We start from the raw sequence: 23,517 nt of genomic DNA, 5'->3' as shown, positions 1-23,517 counted from the left end.
ATCTTTGTTGTTAATTTTCACATGGTTGTATTAGGAAAACATCCCTATAGCTACCTGCTGATTGCACTAGAGATATGGACATAACTTTTATATTTCCATATAGCATGGTTTCCAACGTTTCATAGACCAAAAGTTCAAGTTCAAGCATTAAGATTAAGAGGGTGTACTAGGGGGTTATCAGAATCTTGCGTCATTTTTAAGGGGCTTTTTCTTCCATCATGGGCAAAGTTGATGAATGCATGGCACATAGAAAAGTATTATGTAACAGTTGACTGCTGGTTGCCATGGCAACGGCCATCTTTGTTCTTAATGGTGGATGTTCACATTGTTGTAGGAGGAAAACATCCATAGCTTTGTTACATATGTAAAGAAAATGAAATCTGACGTTTTTTCATGTAACAAAGAATCCTACCTATTACTTAGGAAAGTAAGTAATAGGTAGTTACTGTTCTTCATTGTAACAGTCTTTCAAAGGTTAAAAATTGGTTCAAAATTTGTTCTTACTCAGGATTGGCAAGTTGGAAATTGAGATGATAATATGATTTTTTTAAATCCTTTATGCTGCAAGGAACCTACCTGGCACTTCTATTTTTTTTTTAAGTTGATTGCTGGTTGCCATGGCAACGGCCATTCTTTTATTTTTATCTTTACTGGTTTTCCAAAATCAATTACCAATACAACTACTAACAGAATATGGACATACATGGGTCACAACAAAAGCCAAATAAAAACTGGGACAATGTGCATATGTGCAGCACACAATACATACACTTACAGATAATCATAGCTTCCCTTAATACCCTTATAAATATTAATTCTAATTTGCCTCCAAACAATATTTTTTAAGTATATGATTACATATCATTATTTCCTTACATCTATATTATCATATAAATGTGAAACGGCCATACTTAATGACGGATATTCACAAGGTAAATGTCATAGTTATGCGCACAGTAAAGTATTTGACCTTCTGCAACACCCACTGACAAAAAAGGGGAGAAGTAGGACGCTATGCATCTGATATGATACATCCAGATGCGGAGACAGTTGCTTTTAAGATTGTTTATACAATTTGAAAATTATAATGGGTAGACCATCATAAAATTAAAGACGAAGTAGTACTTTTAACCAATAGCTCACTAAAACAAAGTTAATGAACTGAGCTTAAGAGGGGCGTTGTATTTTTGTCAGGGACTATACTTTGATTTGACTATTTATGCTAATAAAGTTAAGATTTCTTTCTATAGAATTATTCTATATATACTGCATACTTTTTTTATGCATTCTGTCACAATGAATTCGAGGGACACGGCCTGGCGAAACAAAAAAACTGTATATCAGATATCCGAGTACCTCAGTTATTAGTGCCTTCAAAATTTTTTACATGTATCGTATCAACAATATACAATTTTTCTACTATTTTAGAAACTAAAAGCCACTGATTTAAGAAAAGCCTAAAATACTATTTCAGCTATAGGTTGACCTACAGTTACAAGTTGTAGGTCAAAATTAGCACAGATACAGAAAGTATTCATCTACGGAGAATTCGGGAAAACTATCCAAAGATTAAACTAAAATGTGTCTACAATATTCTCCAGTGGATGTACGTAGGAGGTCAATCTTAACATAGGAAGAGGTAAACAGAAGTGTTCCGAAATTCACCTTCTGCGCCCTCTATACCCCTGGTATGTGGAGTCCTGATAACCCCAATGCATGCGGACCCTTTGTCTTTATGTACCACATAGTGAATACACAAAATGATTGAGTAAGTAACTTACTGATTGATGTCTTAGAGAACAAATATCAAGAATGTGTAAAACAGCTTTATTCCATACCAAGTTTCCCTATAAACCCCATGAAGTGCCCTAATTAACATTTTTGATTGTTGTAAGCATTTCATGGCATCTATCCGTGGTTTTCACACAGCGACACTAAGATGGCCATAGCTCACATCGTAGTGAGAAGTGATTACCTCACTTATTTCGTATCAGTCCCAAAACACGAAAAATACACAAAAAGACCCTTAAGTCACGGCTCCTGTTATACGTGTCCCAATAAAACAATGTTAGTTGTTGACTCAATGTTTCTCTTGTAAAACCATTCATCAACATTGCCAATGATGGAAGCCCCTTAAAAATGACTAAAATTTAGCAAGATGAAAATTCTGATTTCATTGGTTTTGATAACCCCTTAGTACACCCTCTTAATCTTAATGCTTGATCTTGAACTTTTGGTCTATGAAACGTTGGAAACCATGCTATATGGAAATATAAAAGTTATGTCCATATCTCTAGTGCAATCAGCAGGTAGCTATAGGGATGTTTTCCTAATACAACCATGTGAAAATCCATAATTAACATCAAAGATGACCGTTGCCATGGCAACCAACAGTCTATGAAACGTTGGAAACCATGCTATATGGAAATATAAAAGTTATGTCCATATCTCTAGTGCAATCAGCAGGTAGCTATAGGGATGTTTTCCTAATACAACCATGTGAAAATCCATAATTAACAACAAAGATGACCGTTGCCATGGCAACCAACAGTCAACTGTTGCAAAATACCTTTCTAAGTGCCAGGCAGGTTTCTTGCACCATAAAAAAGTTCAAGAAAAGTCATTCTTATCTCAATCACAAAGTTGCACATGTTTATTTCACCTTCAATTCTGTAGTTGAAATTCTGCTAGAATGGAAACAATGGCTTAGTCTCCGGGTCACTGTGACCCGCCCCATTGAAAACCCAGACTTCTTTTTAATGTGATATTTATAAAGGTCTAAACTAGAGCTGTGCCAAAAATCAACACATTTGAAGTGCCCTTTAAGGAGGTATTTATTGCTAAAAACGTCAAAAAAATGGCGTTTTGTCAATTTTGAAATTTAACAAAAACAGGTCATCTTTAAACGTTTGTTGCATCTCACTGCAAAAACATTTCGAGCAACACTTAACATGTTTTTTCTTGTTAAGATATGGATAATATAATATGTTAGAGGCAGCAACATTTCTATTCATTTGTGCGAGTTACAGTAGGCCAAAGATGGTCCATTTTGAGCGAGAGAGAGGCCTTCACAAGGCGAAAATCCGCCATTTTGAAAAATGGCCGTTACAATGGCAACTGGTAACCTCCGACCAAAAACTTTCCCATTTTTGTAGGTTTGGGCCAAGACCCTACCACCACACAAAATCTAAGACAATTTCATTTTTTGAACTTGGCCACTTTTTCCTCATTTTGCTTGTTTTTTACAGACAGCTGCTCTTAAGCTATTGAAATGCACCGTGAAAAGCGGAAAATAAGGATTTATAAGCACCTAATAGTTATCTGTACGAACACTTATATGAGTCGTGATGGTGCTTAAAGGAGAAATAAACGCAGACTTTTAGCAAAAGTTAAGGTAGTTTTAGTAAGAATATTCGACATATTTAAGTTAGAGAAAGGCACTGTAAAAATCGGAAAGTAGGATTTATAAGCACCTAATAGTCATCTTTACGAACACTTATAATAGTCGTAATGGCGCTTAAAGGAGAAATAAACGCTGACTTTAAGCAAAAATTAAGGTTGTTTTAGTAAGCCTATTCGACATCTTTAAGCTACTGAAAGGCACCGTGAAAAGCGGAAAATAAGGATTTATAAGCACCGCCGTAAAGGCCTCGTAATGCTCATTTTTACGTACTCGTATATGAGGAATATAGATGCGTGAATCAGGAAAATACACGAACTTTAAGCATGATTTAAGCATGCTTAGATATCGTTTTTTGTGCCGTGAATTTGCCTTCAATGCAAGTTGACAAATTTGTTACTTAGTCAGTTTATTTCTTTTGTATGAATGGGTATACTGTTTTCAGATATTCCCCAACTGTGACTACTTTCTCACCATTGTAGTCTATCTTAATGGCTTCGACATGATCCAGGCCCGTGATGATGGTGGTTTGGTCACTGCCGTCCATCGCAGCACGGTCAACCCTGCCATTATTATCGTCCATCCAGTACATTAGTCTGTAGGAAAGAGTCAGGTAAACGTCTCCGTGAAATCCGCCAACTTTCTTTAATAATAATTCATACAATAGACATACCTGATGTTTCAGAGGAGATTGTGTCTTCTTCCATGCAAATTCTTGTTAAGAAAGCACATCCAATGGAATTTTCGCACGTGGTTTGAAAACCAGGGCCAATTGCAAGCTGTCACCATTTTCAAATCTTTCAGTTGTCATTTGAGAGGGTCGTATCTTTGTGTGCATTTGTGCAATGTTGCTGTTTTTGTGACTGTATACTATAGTGGGCTATCCGGGGGTGCCTTGGATAATTTGTTGCTTTGTTGCTATTCTATGAAAAGACTAAAGCAAGGCCTTTGAATACAGAGCATGGCTGCTTGGGGCTACCCTTTTGACTTCCTTGTAAAGCAAAACGTTCTGGACCTTTGACTCCCGCTTCGCCCCCGACTTTTGTTGTATTACAATGGCGTGTACGTCTGGTAGGTTAAGCAACCCTCATTCAAATAGGAGCGACGAATGCGCATTAAATGAGACCAATCGGGGAGATAATTAGGTGATATATTGCCGCTAAATCATTCATATTCCATCAACACACAACGTAACACAGGGTGAATTTCATGCTGTGTAAACTTATGTGTACGGGCTATTCAGGCACTTACATTTCCTTCATTAACATATTGATTTAGAGTTATTCTATTAAACTTTGCTCTCCATTTATTTCCTTTAGTCTCAGACGAATGATAGCGGACGCCGCGTGAAACGTTTAATTGTTTCAAAATTTTATCCAAAACTTGCTTCAGTAGCTGTCTTTTGGCGTATCTTATCATCTGGAAAACATAATGGTTTTACATCGAGTGCTTAAGCCAGTATTACTGTGTTACGCTGTGTGTTGATAGAATATGAATGATTTAGCGGCAATATATCACCTAATATTCTCCCCGATTGGTCTCATTTAATGCGCATGCCCAGATTGGCATACCCGGCAACGCCTTTAATACTTTTGTCATGGAAAGCGGCGTCAAGACAACTGCCTTTCCCCCTTACTGGATTTCGCCCCCTCCCCTCTTCAATGTACCCATTCCTTCTACACTCTCTCCCATTTTTATTGATATTGAGATAGAGCCATATATATTCCTATTTAGTATCGATGATCAATGTTTACAAACCAGGATTAATTTTTCGTCACATTAATCACCATCTCTCTCTCTCCTTGGGAAGCGAAAAGCGAGGACACATCATATGGAGTGATGATTTTATCTTCTGCTGCATATCTTTGATCCCTTTATAGTCATTGTGTCTTAAAGAATAAAAGTCGTCCGCAGCAGTTTTCTCTGATACCAAACAACAGGCGTAATGCATGCAGGTTCGTTACGATAAACACAGTTGTGTAATACGCCTGTTTATAATTGATATGCATTTTACTCACCCATTGCTCGGGTCCAGGGCCAGGCCGTCAGGACGCTCGATGGCTGGTGACGTCAGAAGTGTCAGGACGGACGATCCATCATTCTTTGCTACAGAAATGGTGTTTTTGGACCAGGTTGACCAGTAGATGTTCCCCCCAGCGTTATCCAATGCCAGGCCCCAACCTTAAGGAAGAAAAAATACAGACATAAGTCTCAATGTATTCTCTGTGAAAAAAAGAACAAAAAATAAGTCGAAAATATGATTGAAAGTGCACTTCTTAAGAATCAAATCTTAGTGATATTTCTAAGATGGAAAATTACACTATTTGGGGTAGAACACAGCAGCAACACGGTGTACACAGTGATATTGGTGACATGTAAAATTGAAAATCTCTAATTTTTCTTCGACTAGGAACGAAAAAAGATTGTGTTTTTGTTTTAGGGTTTTTCTAATTTTTGATTTTAAGTTTGATTTAAAGTTGGGAGAGAGAGAGATCTTTTTCTCTCTACTTAAAATCAAACTTAAAAACAAAACTTAGAAAATCCCCAACACAAAAACAGGATCTTGTTTCGTTCCTAGTCGAAGCAAAATACAAAAGTTAGAAATTTTTCAAGAGTTAGAAATTTTTCCTTTGTCATTTGGAGCCATTCCTTACCGATATTTGCTTGACCTCCTTAAAACCTGAAAATAAGCGAATTTGGGAGACAAATCTAAGCAAATCAGTATTTCACTGGAAAATGACAACATTCAAAGTTTGAAACTCGCCACTTTTTTCATTTAGAAACGATTTTTCATTCCCAATATTGTTTATTTCTGAATATTTTTATGTCACCCAAAATATTGCCTCGTGTAAGCCGATACTTTGCCGAACGCGCGTAGCTAGAGGAAATAATACCCCAAAACGCAAAAGACCAGTGTGTGTAGGGAGAAGATAACTATGATTTGTAACTGACAGGTCTTGGCGGTATCTATTATGGTCTCCCTGCCAGATCCATCACGACGACACCGGTTGATTTGGTAATCGTATTGCTCTGACCAGTACACATAGTCGGTGAGCGGGTCATAGTCCAGGGCGATGGGCGATCCTACAAATCCGACCGGGAGCGTGATTGTAGATCCAGAGGTGATGTTTATTTGAAGAATGGCATTTTTCTCAGCGACCAAGAGGAAAGGCTCTCTTGTACTATGGGAGCCCACGTCTCCTATTGTTAAGGGAGACATACTATTGAAGAATACAACAACTAATTGTAAAATAAATTGTCATGTATTATTCATCATCAACAGTATTATGAAAATCAAAGAAACTTACCGTTCAGGGTGAGTTAGTGAATAAGATATATGTTTATATATCTTTATCTCTCTCAATATATAAATTTATATAAGGATAGTGAAGATGATGAAGGATAGTGATGGAGAGACATATATATATATATATATATAGATAGATACTAGATAGATAGAAGATAGATAGATAGAAATAGATAGATATATGATGAAGGATAGTGATGGAGAGACATATATATATATATAGATAGATAGATAGATAGATAGATAGATAGATAGATAGATAGATAGATAGATAGATAGAGATAGATAGATGGATAATTTCCTTCACAAAGATCATTTCTGTTGGCTTTTTTTGTACATCTTTTGTTAATTCGTTTGTGACATTTGGAGATGACGTGTAAAAACTTAATACTCATCATCGAAATTCATACATTTTGAAAAAAATCATATTTTATACCAAAATGCTTCATTTATTTGAACAATATGTAATAATAACTTGTTGCTAGAATCTCAATGGTAATACATTTCTGTTATTGGATTGGAATTGGAACCGGGCCACTAACAAACACTATAACTTCTAAGAAAATGGGCTCTGTAAAATCTTCTTAGTAGTTGGAATACATGTACATGCACACAAAAATTCGTCAGAGATCAATAAGATCTTTCAGAGTTGCCATTATTTTACATTATTTTACATTCTGGGTGAGATGAATATAAGGTATTTCGGTATAACAAGTACTTTTAATTATCTATTCCATATCCCTGGTCTCCACATTGCTAAATTGTGTTTAAGAGTTATCTACGTCGGTCAATGTCACAGCCATGTCTCCACCAATGTGAACACCACGACAGTCAGTAGTAGACTGGTAGTTTACGTCACTTGAACATATCAGATGATTTCGTAGTACAGGTATGGTCTGTTAGTGTCAAAGAAGGACGGCTACGCCTAAGTCTCTAATCTGGTTTCCAGTTTTGTTCTTCTGGCCTATTCTGGTCATGTTCGGTATCACTGATCTATGTTTAAGCCTGTTGTCATTCGCCATGTCCTGTAAAGTCATAATCATGTATTGGGAAGAAACAAAATGGTGGCCCCCATGTAACACGGGACTTGTGGTTGCTCCGTATTTTCGAACTTTTTCCGCATAACTGCCCTCTGTAAAAGATACGCTGTTTACTCCTTTTGTTAAAAAAGTGCTGGTGAAACTCGGCAGCACTTTTGATGCCGCAACGGCGGGACAAACGAGCCAGAAACATTAGCAAAGAACAGAATCCCGGACAGCACAAGACCCCCCCCCCCCAAGCTACCCAAGATGGCGGATGGGTGAGAGTAGCCTGGAGAGTTTCTAGCCTGAACTCCGTACACTAGCACAGCTGTTTCTCTTCCACTCCAAAGAGTAGCATGAGGAAGTGCTGTCAGAGTTTAAAGTTGTGGGACCCAAGTTTTTGGGGCAGTTGGAGACTCCAAAGTGGTGGCCATATCGGAGGAAATCACTACTCTGCGAGGGAGGGTCAATGAACTCGAAAATGGCGCCAGCTTCCAGAGCGACGAACTGACTCAACTACGCCATGCGCTACAACAGGCACGCCGAGACAGCGTCATGGCAGATCTTCTAGTGGAAAGACACTCTATCTATGAAATCTGATGTGATAGTTTTGGGACTGATGTGGAACAAGGACTAGGATTCTGTGCAGGTGTTTCGTGACTTTGTTTCTAGTCAGCTGAACATACGCGAACCGATTCCACTCGTAGCTGTACATCGACTCGCAGACCAACTCAGACTCAGCTCAACCCCCCCCCCCCCCCATGTTGGCGCGACTTGTCAATTTTCAACAGCGAGACTTGATCCTGCGTGCTGGGAGAAAAAGACGGAGAGAGAGGGGCTACGACTTCGTAGTGCAAGAACATTCCCGCGGAAAACGTGTTCCCGACCACGACGCAGAGATAGATAGCCAAGGCCAAAGACAGCCGCAAGGACCTGAGGACATTCGAAGATTTCCATCTGGACACCTCCGAAGGACACATGTGCGATTCCACTTGTAGACGGCAAGACTGTGAAGAAAGTGGATGCAGTGGACATTGTATTTGCAACCAAGGATTCCATGGAAGTTAAACAGGTTTGAACTGTGGTTGACAGCAAGAACTTTCTGAACTGTAAACTTGTTATTGAGATTCTCAGAATAAAGAACATTTTATCAACTCAGGAATTAAGACCTTGTAGTGTTGGCACTTCTTCTCGGGAAGTAGCAATCTCTGAATTCGTAAAGGTATATACAGCTCAGAAACCAAATCAAAATTTTTCCTTTTTTTTAAAGTTATATATTGTGGCTCTGAAATTAAGTCACCAGTTCATACTTTTCGAAGAGTTGTTGTGGTTCCGAAATGTCTGTACTGCATTGTATTTCATATGTATGTAATGCATGCATTATTTATTGATTGATATTAAATGACTTTCTGCATCTATTTTCAAAATAAAGGTGTTATTTGCACTCCACAATAATATATGCATATTGATGAACGGAGGTTCTCTATCACTCTATTTATCATTTTGTATTATTTTGATTTCTATTATGTTCTGTTACATGATGATTTGAACAGATATGATACCCTAAACAAGAGTTCTACGACCTCATACCTTCGCCAAATGATTTTAACCTTTATGACTGACGTATTGGGAGTGTTTCTCATCAATTATGAATCATACCAGTTGGTCGTCTTCACCCAAATAACATAAGCTGTCCAAAGTATGACTATGAGCGAAACAAAGAAGGTTATGCTAACGTTTATCATCAATTATGCAAATAAGCTCCTCATTAGCATAATTTGATTCAATGGTGTTCACATTCACGCTACTTCCAAATGCCACAAGAATGAAATTGCCGTCATTAACTAGTATGGAATTATAGTAGTTTAACATTAATTATACAAATTAGCTTACATTTGCATATTTTCTATCTATCAACATTCCTTTCTTCCTCAGTTACAAATTCGCATATTTGAATAGTCATATCATGGAACACAGCGGGTTTTTAAATTGCCTCATTAATTATGCAAATTAGAATCTGATTTGCATCATTATCATCCAATCAAACAAAGCACCACGTAAGTTATGGAGTTAAAGTATATCTCATTAATTATGCACAAGAGGTCTTCATTTGCATAGTTGATATTAATTTCTCTCTTCCTCAGTCATGTCACATGTTTGAGAGTCCTATCATGGAATTTGGAGGATGTATCAATTTTCATCATTAGTTATGCAAATTAGATACTGATTTGCATAATGAGTATTAATTCATGTAAATCATCACTCAAGCTATCCATTTAGCAAAAAGCATGACCATCCATCAAGCCCTTCTTGAGTTATTCCCTTTCACAGTCTGAAGCAAAACCTGCTCCTGCAGTCCCAGAAAATGCCGCTAGGGTGTCCAAACCGATACCTTTTACTCTCTTTCCAAAGAGCTATCTACCACTCAAAAGTCGGTTCCATAGCATATCCAAAACATGAGATATCAAAACAGGAATTTCCCCTGCAGTACTATAACAAGCCGCTAGAGGGCCCAAAATCCAATCATTTTCAGGTCTCACCAAGACCTACCAACATACCAAATATCAAGACAACCCATCCAGGCATTCTTGAGTTATGCTGGTCTTCTTATACATACAAACGCTACCCTATGCATAACCTTCTGCCCTAGCTCGGGAGCCAACAAACTCCTCGGGTGGGCGGTGCCAAATCCACTTATTAGAAGCCCAGGTCTCGGGATCTAACTATTACGTGACAAGCTAATTTGAACAGTCGAACCCCCTGGCCCAATGGGAATATCTCCTTACTACACCAGTAACACTTCCCCTACACCAGTAACACGTTCTTGCTGGCACCCAGCTAGTATACACTCATACAATATAACACATTTTTACACTTTTCTCGTTAATTATGCAAAGCACTTCGCCCAAAATTTAATCATCTTGAGATTTCCCACAAACACACCGACACACCAACTACGACAACAAACCATCCAGGCGTTCTCGACTTATCGTGTTCACTAACAGACACACAGACAAGCATCAACGAATAACCTTCTCAGCGAAAGTAATAAGGGTGATGCCTTGTTGGCCCATAGACTTCTATTCTGTTGCATTTATCTTATATTTGATTGCCTTTATGATTTGATTTTGTTGTTGGATAATTTATGTTGCTGATTGTGCTGATAAGTGAAATGATATATTGATTAAGCTTTTTAAGTTTGCTCTGCTATAATTATGTGTTTTTCATTTTCTGCGGAATACTGACAAAGTTGATATAAATGGCTCAGCCAAGTGGTGGTTAGCAGAGGGCTACTGAGACCCAGTGCACCTATATGTATGTTTGTGTGAACCATCCTGTTGTTCTACATTTGATTTCTGTTGATATCTGTTTAGTTTTGATTTCTGTTGATGTTTGTTTAGTTTTGTTTTCCTTTGCTAATGCAGATATTATGATTTCATCATCCTCTAGTCTGTATAACGCTTCTACAGCTGTCCGAGGATTTCTGTCCCCTCCCGGCAGAGTTTGTGCTCTGCTTGCTCTAAACTGGGAGAACTGTTATCAAAATAGTAACACCAATCAGAGGCAAGGATTTAAGCCAGGTCCCCATTGCCATAGAAACCACCTAATTAGGCTGTCTGTTAGCTGTCACACCTGGCACCACAGGCAGACGGGGAGGAAGGGATGGAAAATGAGATCCAGATGGTGGGGGGGGGGGGGAGAAATGATATCGCATACAAGGCTGTCAAAAGGTATTTTAAACCTCCTTGCTTTATCTGTTCCTTTAGAGGCAGACAATGGCAGTTTCTCCCACGTCCAAAACCAAGTTTTGACCCCTATACTTCAGTTCATTCCTAATGATTTTTTGGGGCTTTGATTTCTGAAGCCACTTGAGGGGAGGGCTGTGAAACTCTAGTCCTACCACCTGCAGATCAGACATCTGTAGCTGTCAATCACTGGATAGCAACAGCACTAGGCCCTTAGCAAATTAGAGTCTGGTGGTGGCAGGCAGTCCATGTGGGCTGATGATGGCTTCATAAATTATCCATATTTAGATAGGCGGGTTCCCCTGGATTAGCATCGCATGCCATCAAGCTCTTGGGCGGTTACAGGCCGGCAAGCCGTTACAGGTGCTTGATTGAATTTAGGCTAATCATCCCCATCTTGCCCAGATGACTCCTGCAGATTTCTCACCTTACCAGACGTATCTCAGAAGACATGACAGAGGTACAGCTTCAAATTTCAAGCTTTAACTGTATTGGCTTTGGTAATTTTATCAAATGTAGGGGGACTTTTAGTTGGCTTAAAGACAAACCATACAATATTATCTTTTCTTCTTTAAGAGACCCACTCTACTTCAGTTGTTGAGACTAGGTGGCAAAATGAACGGGGGGGATCCATTGTATTTTAACATGGCACTTCTAATCATATTTTATTTAAAAACAATGTTAACCCTGAAATCCATCACATTAAGAAAGACAAGTCCATTCCAAGTCACCGCGCGGGTGTTTTTTGACATTGTTTAGAACTAATTTGAAATAGTAGTAAGTATTTGTAATCCAAATTTCATAGTTTCCAAACATTTCGAAATAAGCTTACACTTTCTTATTGTTCCCACATTGTCTATTGAGTATTCAAAATATTTACGGAACTGAGAACAATATTTTTGATACTTTCGAAAGATTGATTACACCCCCTTGCCTTTATTTCGAATTTCCTATCTTTTTTTCAAAGGTAGAAATTCGCAGTCTGCTGTTAATTAGTTAGATTACACCCAAAAATAGACGTAGAAAGGCAGCGCGCACACCCCGCCGTGCTTTCACGGCTGGCCGCGGGAGTAAAGTAAACAAACAGTTAACGGGTCTACCTGTAAGTTAGCAGCACAACAATCCGAAAGAATCATCAGTGCCTAATCAATTGGCTTCCTTATCAATCAACCCAAAAAAATTGCAGATACGACCCAAATATGCGACAGAAATGACAAAAAGTACTGACGGAAGCTGTATAGAAATAGTAGTCTGCCGCCCTCCCCCACGGGCGCGCCAGCATATGTCATGTTCTGAAGTTGAACTGGGACCAACCAACTGACCTTCAGCAATTCCATGTCCCAGTGCAAATTAAAAACGTCAATCAGCCAACAGGGTAAAGCATATATGTATATAGAGGCTTTATTGTTCCAGAGATGAAGAGTGTCAGATCGTTGATTTTGTTTCGCAATCAAAACTTCATGCTCGCGCTCGTGTTGTTGCATTCCCGGCAGACGGCATGACAAGGAAAGTTTGCAGGGGAACACGCTGTCTGAAATATCATTATATATCTTTCATTCAACATGATATTAACAGAGTTTAAGATTTTAAATACAGAATTTAAGTATATCAGTATTTCAGTCCTACATTATTACTGAAATTTCGTATCTGTAATCTTTTACGTTGGTTCAGACTTCAGAGTATTTACAAGGAGCTTTGCCCCCCTACAGAAAGAATAGATCCTCCCAAGTAGCAGCGGCCTGTGTGGGATAAATCCCTTTGCAGCTCTCCCCTTGTATTGTGCCGAATTTGGCGTTGATAAAACTTTTGTTTCAGCTCGTTACTACGTCTGGTCCTTTAACCAATGTTGGTTCCTGATCGCTTGCAACGTTTGCTGGCCCTTTTTGAGTAGCAAAACTACAGTTATTGTGTTTTTCCGGACTAGAGGAACCCGGAGACTCTGTCACGACACAGTGACTTCCTGCCCGGTCGGCGGTCCCCGCCCAATCCAAAACATGCTTTGGTGGGATTAGCGGCTCGTTACGGGGGGCTAATGACCCATATCTATATTTCAAAATCTTTTGAACCTTGACACAAACCAATTCGTATTTCAAATTTGTTATAAAAGATGATTTCTTTTGACAGTCACTTTTGAAATATTTGCAAATTTTTGAAAAAAAATTCTACAATATGGTACTCTCATATTGACTTTTTTTCTAAACATTTGTAAATATTTATAACAATTTGTAATTATAAAACATAATTCAAAGATATTACAAATATCACTAAAAAACCCGTGAATGGACTCTAGAAGCCATGAAATAATTTTCTCAGATAATTTAGGGACAGCAATCCCCCTGATTGTTTGGGAAGCTGAAAAATGTTTTTTCCGAGGTCACTGCATAAAATTTTTAAGTTGGAAAAATAAAAAATATCTGTCCAGAAAAAGAGAATTAATTGATGACATTAACATTTTACAAAGAGAAATCGATAACATGCAATCTCCCCCAGATTCTATTCTTGATGATTTGGCCAACAAACAAAAACAATTAGAGTCACTGTAAAATCAACGTTTGCAAAGAATTTTAGTAAGATCCAAAGCTCGATGGATTGAATTGGGGGAGAGGTGCACTAATTATTTTCTAAATCTGGTTCACAGAAATTATACATTCAAAATTAAAGTTATATCAGATGAAATTTTACTTGTGATCCCAAGGAAATTTTAGAAAAACAAGTTGATTTTTATTCTTCCCTTTACTCCTTTGAGGAACCGCCAATACCCCTGACCCCTGACCCAAAAAGCAGTTGACAAATGAGCAGCCGTAAGCTCGTGAGGGCCTAATTACTGAAGAAGAACTACTTAATGCTATAGATTCATATGCATTTTTGAATAGAAGAATTCTGTTTGTAAACGATGTATTAAATCAGGACGGGTCCTTAATGTCATATTATCAATTTTCTGCTAAATATAGTAATGTTGGCTTGGTTCTTTTCCTCTTTTTACTTGTATTCCAATTCAATATAATAGTATCATTATTATAATATTAAGATTAATAGAAGTATAGAAGTATGTATAATTAATTTTTGATGTCATATAAGTTGATAGATATGTCACATAATGTTCAGCTGTCATGGCTGTACCTCTTTGACACTCCAATCCCCTGGAAACAAGTCTATACCTCTATAAAACATTGCCAAAATGCCTAAACTGAACACGTTAAAACCCAACAGGACCCACACCTCTGCTTGGGGAGTAGTGATGGCCCCATCTGTTTATTTACATTGACCTTACAATAACGTCTAGGCAAGGCCCTCTGTTTATGTGACCTGTTCCATTTTGAAATGCCGTGGATTTACAAACAATCCTAACTTATTATGCCGATTAGCTCCTGATTTGCATAATTAGTCATTGATTATGTAGACCACCATCTAAGCTCACTACATGCCAAACATCACGACGACCTGTTAACCCTTTCTCAAGTTATTCACGTCCGAAGGTCAAAACAAAAACACCCACTGCAGTTCCAAACAAGCCGTTAGGGGACCCAAACTTACACAACTTACTTCCTGTGGCATGAACTATCTACCACACAAAATGACCATAGCACTTTCAGAAAGTATACCCCCAAATTTTTGAAGCTCCGCTGCAGTACCTTAGGTACCCGCTAGAAGGCCAATTATCGAACTTGACCTTCCTTTCTGTTAACCCTAATCATCCACTAAATATCATACAGAACCATTAACAGCTTCTCGAGTAATGCTGGTGACCTACAAATACACATCCACACAGAGCCCGCTGCAGTACCGATGGGAAAATACCAGGGGAAAAATATTTTTAAACGTGACCTCCGTTCCAACAACATCTACACACAAACAAAAAAATAATGAAGATCCATCAACGTTTCCGTCACTTTCTTTTGCCTACATGCAAACAAACAAAAATGCAAAGTCCGCTGCAATGCTGTTGAAAAACGCAAGGTGAACCATTTTCGGACTTGACCTTCCTTTGTACAAGCACTACACACCTACCAAAAATCATAAAGATTCATCAAAGTTTTCTTGAGTTATACTCCTGACATACATACAGACCCACCCAACAGCTTGCTCAACCAAAAACATAATCTTCTCCGAGTATTAGTACTCGGCGAAGATAATCATCTTCGCCGAGAACTCGGAAAAAAATTTGTTTTCGGTTATTCCAGCTATTGTGTGGGTCTATATGTATGTCAAGAACACAACTCGAGAAACCTTTGATGGATCTTCATGATTTTAGGTAGGTGTGTAGCAGTTGTGCAAAGGAGGGTCAATTTCAAAAATGGTTTACCTGGCGTTTTTCTATCAGTACTGCAGCGGACTTTGAATTATTATGTTTAGCCCAACATACTGTTGGGCGCAACATATTGTGTTCGTAAGGTTTCTTTCTCCTGTCAAATCTTCTAATCGACTCAGCTCGGTCGTCCCTGGACCAACAGAGCTGAAATTTGGTATACAGGTAGAGTGGGTAAATACCCTGGGAGCCTTTGTTTTTTCGATATTGACCTTGAAAGTGATTTTTTTGAGTTTTTTCTGACCAAAAACGTACATTTTGGCCTCCTGTGCTCTGGAAATACATCCAAATGACCTGAAATTTACTATGGGGGTACATAAAACAAATATTCAAAGAATGCCGTTCGTACTTTTGGCATGCAACACGTCAAAATACGATTTTAGAGGGTATTTTGGGGAGAACATCGGCTATTTTCCTCATATGGGGTCACTGACCTTTAGGTCACATCTTTATTCATCTGGCAAGGTGGACTAATTCGGTCAGCCAATGAGAGAGAGCGTTGTAACACGGATTTATCAAGCTCAACCACTGCTCTAAAAGTCGAATTTCAAGGAGTATCAGGGCCCTTACACACCTGTCAAATTCACTGTGTAAGGGTTGTGTACATGGGTTTCAGGGATCGCCATGTCCGGTCCTAGATTTTTTCTTGCACCCCTGGACCTGGAAAGTGTATGGGAATTAATGGTATCCTTATACTTGACGTGTAGTGGAAAACGGATGACAAAAGGATGATAATTATATACGGCCCTTCGTGCGTTCTAGGTGATAATTACCTGTACATTACCGAGGTAAAATCATGTTCTACTGGCAAAAAGCTGAAAAAAATGGCTTGAATTAACGTGATCTAATTTTCTTGATTATATTAAAGGGGCCATCTGATATAAGCGAGATAGAAGCGTTTCTACCAGCTGCAGATCGTCCGAACAAAATGGATAATTGGCGTTCCAATATGTTGAATGTCGTTTATTTTGAAATCCACCTAGGTCGACAAGAAAGGTCTCCAAAAACACCAACATCGTGAGGCTGGGTTTTGAACGTGCCGACATTTCCAACGGGGAACCGCGCGGGACGCCGCTAGATCTAAACGACGGTCGCGATCGTTCTGGGCTGGGCGACATTTATATCGCCCAGAGACCCCCGCCTGCCAGAGACCCCGACCGCCCTGCTGAGCCCCTCGCCCGCCCTGCTGAGCCCCCCGCCCGCTCAGAAACCCGCGCACGCCCAGGAACCCGCCCTGGCCCGAAAGCCACAGCTGAAATATACAAAAGGCGGTAAACTAGGATATGAGATAATCTCATAACTTTTTTCCCGACACGAAAACCGATGTACAAATGCCCAATGATAAAACATTCAAAGAAAAATGAGTATTATACTAAAAATCACAGACCCTCTTGTTTAACGAAGTCGATACATAAGCGGCTCTATCTGATGTTTAACGTTAGATAACATGCGCTACAGTTCCATCACAATGGCAGACCTAACCCTACGAGTTGATTTGAAATGTACTGTTGTAGAATAGTCATTTTCCTGGTGTGAATACAAACATTCAGTTTATTGCTTTGGTTGGATGTGTATTGTGTTGTCTGGTGCGTTTTTTCTTAGACAGAAACCACAAGCGCCCGGCGTTCAATGTTCTTTATTAGAAATAGGTGACCCGATTCAGCGTGAAGTTATTCGTTAATTATAAACAAGATGTACTATTAAGCTTTACATTGCAGTTTGAATGCTTATTGAGTTTAATTGACTGTCCAGCGCAGTGTTGATTTGCATAATGTTATCTACAAACTGAATGATGTGCTTTGTCTGAACAAAGGAAAGCTAATGTTTTATAAAAGTTTTGATTCTGGAAAAAAGCAACCCATGATGTCAGCTAGCCGCGGCGACTCTGGTGGAAAGGCTTATTTTACTTGTATATCAAGATTACATTGTCTTCCTCTGGAACCCTATAATGATATACAAGCAAACTACGTCTTACCATTGGAGTCGCCGTGGCTAGATGTCAGATTAGGCTAACAAGTCTTCACTGGGCGTCCATATTTGGCCATGTAAATGATCGAACCCAATATGATGAATACTTGGGCAGTAGAATAAGACAATTATAGAACGTAACATTTAGCCTTGTGTGGCACGTCTAAACCCCCAACCCAATTTCAGTGTTTAGCAGAAATAAATTTTCTTTGTTTTGGAATAAGACAGTTTGTCTCAAACCCACGGTTAAATCACACAATTGTGGTTCTAATGGTATACGACGTAACGTCATAACATTTTTCCCGACACGAAAAAAAACAATATGAAAAGCAAAATGTTTGGATTTTGTTTTATAGTCTAGTAGATGGTATACCGGTTGATGAACAACAGGCCATGGTCTATCTGATTCTGAAATCTACGAGTTGATGCAAGGACATTATATAATGTCCTTAGTTGATGTGAACAAGGACATTATAAAGGCTCATTGATGTGAAGCTGTGCTTTTGTGAAAATGTGCCCGTTGTAAAAACAATTATCAGTTTGATGTGTAATGTGCTGTCTGGGGTTGTGTTTCTAAGACAAAGGTCACAAACAATCTTTTTTTTCTGTATTCATTTTGTGCATAGACTGAGGTGTTTTTTCAAGTCACATAAATCTGGACTACAGTGCGTATCACTTTGATAAAAAGAAAGATTAACGACACACGACACACACGAATTACTATCAACATAGGCACTAGGTCCGTGTCTCCGTGCTAACTTCCTTGGTACAATATACACACACACACATGTTCATCTTGCAATGAATGGTGTCCATAGCTTTTTAGTGATATTTTTCTAAAACATGATATATTTGGGCTCGATTTATTCAATTTATGTCGCTAGTTATATAGTCGATAGTACGATTTACTTGCAACATTACTTTGTACTGCTAACGAACCTATTGCTTTTTCAAGCTGTTGTCGATAAGACACAGCCGCATGTTTTTACACCTTCCCTGGCAGGTATTGTGTAACTGTGAAATACTAGTAATCAGGCCGTTCAAAGCTAAATGTATACAATAGACATACCTGGCGTTTCACAGGTAATTGTGTCTATGTCCATGCAAATTATGTAAAGGAATGTACAACCAATAGCATTGCTTCTGGGACGTGATTTAAAAACCAGGACCAATCAACGCTCCTGTTATAATTTTCAAATATTTCAGTTGGCATTTGAGGATTCCGTGTGGTTGTGTGCAGATGTGTGCTGTCGCTATCCCTGTGTCTGGATACTAGCGTGGGTTATATCCAGCGATGCCCGGGATTATTTGGAGCTTGGTTACTATTCTACGACGAGACTGAGACAAGGGGCTCGCAATGAATGCAGAACATCGCGGCATGGAGCTACATTTCCGACGTCCTTGTAAAGCACTACAGCCCGGACTTTTGACTATATATACGGCTTTGCCCCGGACTTTTTGTCGGATGAAGAAATTACAACGGCGTGTCCGTCTGGATTGTGGAACGAACCTCATTCTAACAGGCCTATAAAAGCGGCAAATCATACGGACTGTGCTACTATGACAGGCTAGGTTTCAGTACGACACTTCTGCGCCACTCACGCCCGGCCGAGAGCAGATGACGACGTCTTCTAGAAGCTAGAACAAATAGACGCTGGCATTTCAAAGGACCACCCGAACAATCGTAATCCGAACAACCGAAGAGCCGGTGGTTAACGACATGAATAAAATTAGACATCTTTGTTAACACTGATAATCGATATTTCAGACGGAATGAATGTGGCGTTATCACGATATTGATAAAAACCTAAAAATGTGGAAAGAGGGGAGGGGGCAAAATCCAGTAAAAGGGGGGAGGGAGGCAGTAGCCTTGAAGCCGCTTTCCATGACAAAAGAAATATTGAAGGCGTAACCGGGTGGATGCGGGGGGATAATTAGGTGATAATTGCCGCTAAATTATGCACATCACATCGCCACACGGACCATTACACGGTGAATTTCCCGCTATACCGCACAAGCGCACTCCATAGGCCAGAACCCGGGGAGATAATGAGGTGATAATTGCCGCTGAATTATTCACATTACATCGCCACACGGACCAATACACGTTGAATTTCCTGCAGTGTATGGTCATTTAAGGGTATATGTCCGGGTGTGTAAGGCCCTTTAAACGTCCTGTACACGGTAGTGGTCCATTTCCGTGAGAATCTAGGGAACGTATAGGGAACGTACAGGACCGGACGCGCAACGTAAACAGGTCAGAAATCTCATGATTCTGACGGAAATGTAGAATTTCCATGAACGTGTAAGGCAATTTCTGACCCTGAAATTCGGCTTTCCGCGCAGTGAACCTGATTGGTTGAAATAGTCAATTTAATTAGGGACACTACTAGTACTCTGACAGGTGCAGACAGGCACAACTTCACTACTCCCTGGCTCCCATTCTTGTGTTGTTATTGTTGTGCCCTACTGAAGTTAAGTGCAATTGAGAAGGTTCAAAACTTTTCTGGTGGTATTTTTCGACACACACGGTGTTTTTCTTATTTTAACACTGCGTGGAAACAAAGATTTCCACAAGTTTGCAAGCTTGGGCACTATGGTGAAACCTGACATTTCCTCGCTATGTACACGAATTTTCTACCCCTGTGTCACGAATATTGGACACCAGTGCGCCCAATAGTGAACGCAAAGTGTCCAAAGTTTCCCAACTTAGGAAACATCCCGTGTTGGACGTTGACAACAACATTAACAATAACAATAGAGAGTTGTGATTATTAAAAAGGTCCAGTTTTTTTGGTGAAGGTGGTTTTTAATGGTCCAGTATGAATATGGGTGCCTGGAAGAACCCATCCATGCATAGGCCGGGTTTCAAATTGGGAGAGATCCATTTCTGACTGGTCTTCAATTCAATTATTCATTCAAATACCAACATTGCAGACATACAACAAACGTTAGTCTCTATGCCACAGTCGCTTTTTGCATGGGGAGGGAAATGGGCGAAACATGTTGCATTTGCTCCCACAAATGTTGCCTTTCTAGTTGTGTTTTTGTAGGTAGCCAAAAAAGGTGAGGTAAACATGATTTTGTATAGGTAAGTAGCGGTTGTAGGAATGGAGGTGAAATTCAAAAATGGTTCCCCTGGCATTTTCCGCCGGTACTGCAGCGGTCTTTGTGTAAATGTGTATTTGTATGTTGCCAAGATAACTAAAAAAAGCTGTCAGTGGTTCTGCATGATATTTAGTGGATGGGTAGGGTTTACAGACAGGAAGGTCAAGTTCGATAATGTGGCTTCAAGCGGGCACTTAAGGCACTGCAGCCGAGCTTCAAAATTTGAGGGCATATTTTCTGAAAAGGCTATGGTCGTGAATTTTGTGTGGTAGATAGTTCATGCCACAGGAAGTAAGTTGTGTAAGTTTGGGCCTCCTAGCGGCGTGTTGGGAACTGCAGTGGTTGTTTTTGATTTGACCTTTGACATGAATAACTTGAGAAGGGGTCGACAGATCGTCGTGATATTTGATATTTAGATAGCTCAGATAGTGCTTTACATAATCAACGACTAATAATAGTTTGCTGCATTTTAGATTGGGACTCTCAAAGATGTGACGGTGTCCCCGAAAACAGGTCTTATTAACAGATGCCCTGGGAAAAGTAGGACGTGTAAACAAATAAAGCACAGGACTACTTGCCAAGCAGAGGTGTGGGTCCGGCTGGTTTTTGACGTGTACAGTTTAGGCATTTCTTTCCAAAGCACGTTGGCGTCATAACGAAAAAGGAAAAATAGAAAGCCAGACAAAAACACCTAAAAACACATCAAAGCACTGCTCTGCTTGGAGAGTACACTGCTCCAAAACTGCAGTACTGTTAGGTACTGTAAAGTCACATTTACTACGTCTTTCAAAATGTGAATGATATAGAATAAAGATTTATTTTATTCATATAAATTGACTGTACCATTTCATCATCACTTTCAACTTACGGCACTGCAAAATTAAACTTTTAAGGGCCCGTATGATATCAACATACTTATATTTTTTTCATATCCAGTTTTAACATATATCAACACACTAGACAGTTACATTGTACACTAGTCCTTAACCATCAAACCATTTTTAAACCCTATCTAGACTGCATCCCCTCATAACTTTTAAACAGCATGTTGTATGATCAAATTTTCAGGGTATGATATTAAAGCATGTAAATATTGATCACTGTCCATAATAAGCCCTGATTATTTGGTGAAGGTAATGTGTTCGTGGAACTCTAGTTACGACTCATTTGGGGGTACAAAACACATGATTGGCCTGTTGACCTGATTGGCAACAGATTTTCACATATAGTTGAAATTATTAAGCCATGTCTAAGGAGAGTTAATGTCAATGTAAAATAATTTGCAAAACAATAACGATTTTTACCTTACCTAATGATATTCCGAAGAGGTTCAGTTCTCTGAGCCATGGCTGGTGGCCCGAGTGGGTCTGATTGACCACGAACCTCCAGTACCTAGCTGTTCCCTCGAACCCGCCAAACTCTTGACGTTCTTCCGTCCCTCCCTGCACGTCACTAACGGACATGACGTCCTCCCAGTCGTACGGACTATCAACCTGCGAATTTTGCAACTTGAAGGCTGCAGCATCATGGATGTTGTCTCCGAAGCAGTTGATCGCGATGCGGGTCAGAACGTGGGTAACTGTGAGGTCCAGTACAATGTGCCAGTTGTTGTCGTCTTTGTTGGTACCTTGGGGGTTCCAGAAGGTTTCAGTGTTCCCATCCAAGGCTTTTGCTGCATCATATGTCAAACCATCGTAGACCCACGGTGTGCCGGTGGATTTCACAACCCATGCTGAATTCCCTGTTAGCCACAAACCTGGGGAAGAGGACGCAGAATCATTACATCAGCTCTATCGAAGCAGGGAAGTCGAAAGCACACAAAAACAACAGTTCGGACTTGGATACGTAGCTTATCTTCCCGGAGTCTCAAAACAAACGTACATATAACAAGCTACATTTAAATTGACACAATTATTTACACATTACATTAACACATATTACATTAACACATGTGACTTATCCACTCCTGTATATTACCGCATGTGCCTTACAACTCATGACTTGACTTGTCTATTGTAAACGGAGACCTCATATCTTCACAAAATATTTTTATTATGCAAATGACTTTTACATTTACATAATCTGCTCTTGGTCATGTACACCTTTATTAAGCTTACACATGTCGCAATATTAACAGTACAAACATGTATTACTTAGATAAGATAGAGTCCATTCCAAGTCACTAAGAGGGTTTTATGATAATATTTGTAATAATTTAGAAAAAATTCTCATAAAAGAATATCTGACTGACAATAGTTCTAAATGTTTCTAAAAGATTGAATATAAAAATATGAATATTTTGAATTTAATTAGATAATTTAGAAATATTTTGAAAGTAACTGCATAAAAATCTCTTTATTTAGAATAATTTCTAAACATCTATGTTATTCTTTCACTTTTGTAAATATTTACAAAAAATGGTAGAAAATGGTTAAGAATGGTAGAATGGTGATTGCCCCCATAAACGTAGGTGCTAATCCGGCCCTTCTGTCTGCTTTTGTACATCTTTAGACTTCACTGCAGGACACTGTTGGGTCCTTAGTGGAAACCATTCATCCCTATACTTCGCAAGGATGTGTGAATTGCTTTCTTCCCAGCCCTCTGATCTATTTATAAAGATGTTACAAATAATGGTAGAAAATGGTAGGAAATTGTAAATA

General features: G+C 39.1%; 1 protein-coding gene across 1 annotated transcript in view; it reads right to left on the bottom strand.

Annotated features, from left to right (window-relative positions):
• The window catches only part of LOC136424032 (low-density lipoprotein receptor-related protein 5-like), a 51,851-nt gene extending 28,873 nt beyond the window's left edge, over positions 1-22,978 (bottom strand). The window contains exons 1-5 of the mRNA XM_066412435.1: positions 22,975-22,978; positions 22,167-22,613; positions 6,353-6,601; positions 5,419-5,581; positions 3,875-3,996 (exon numbers count right to left, since the gene is read on the bottom strand). Of these exons, the coding sequence (XP_066268532.1) occupies positions 3,875-3,996; positions 5,419-5,581; positions 6,353-6,601; positions 22,167-22,613; positions 22,975-22,978 (985 nt within the window). The remainder of the gene's footprint in view (positions 1-3,874; positions 3,997-5,418; positions 5,582-6,352; positions 6,602-22,166; positions 22,614-22,974) is intronic.
• Positions 22,979-23,517: the final 539 nt, after the last annotated feature.

Source organism: Branchiostoma lanceolatum, chromosome 18, assembly GCF_035083965.1.
Source record: "Branchiostoma lanceolatum isolate klBraLanc5 chromosome 18, klBraLanc5.hap2, whole genome shotgun sequence".
NCBI classification, from domain to species: domain Eukaryota; kingdom Metazoa; phylum Chordata; class Leptocardii; order Amphioxiformes; family Branchiostomatidae; genus Branchiostoma; species Branchiostoma lanceolatum.
This window is presented reverse-complemented; position numbering and strand designations above follow the sequence as displayed.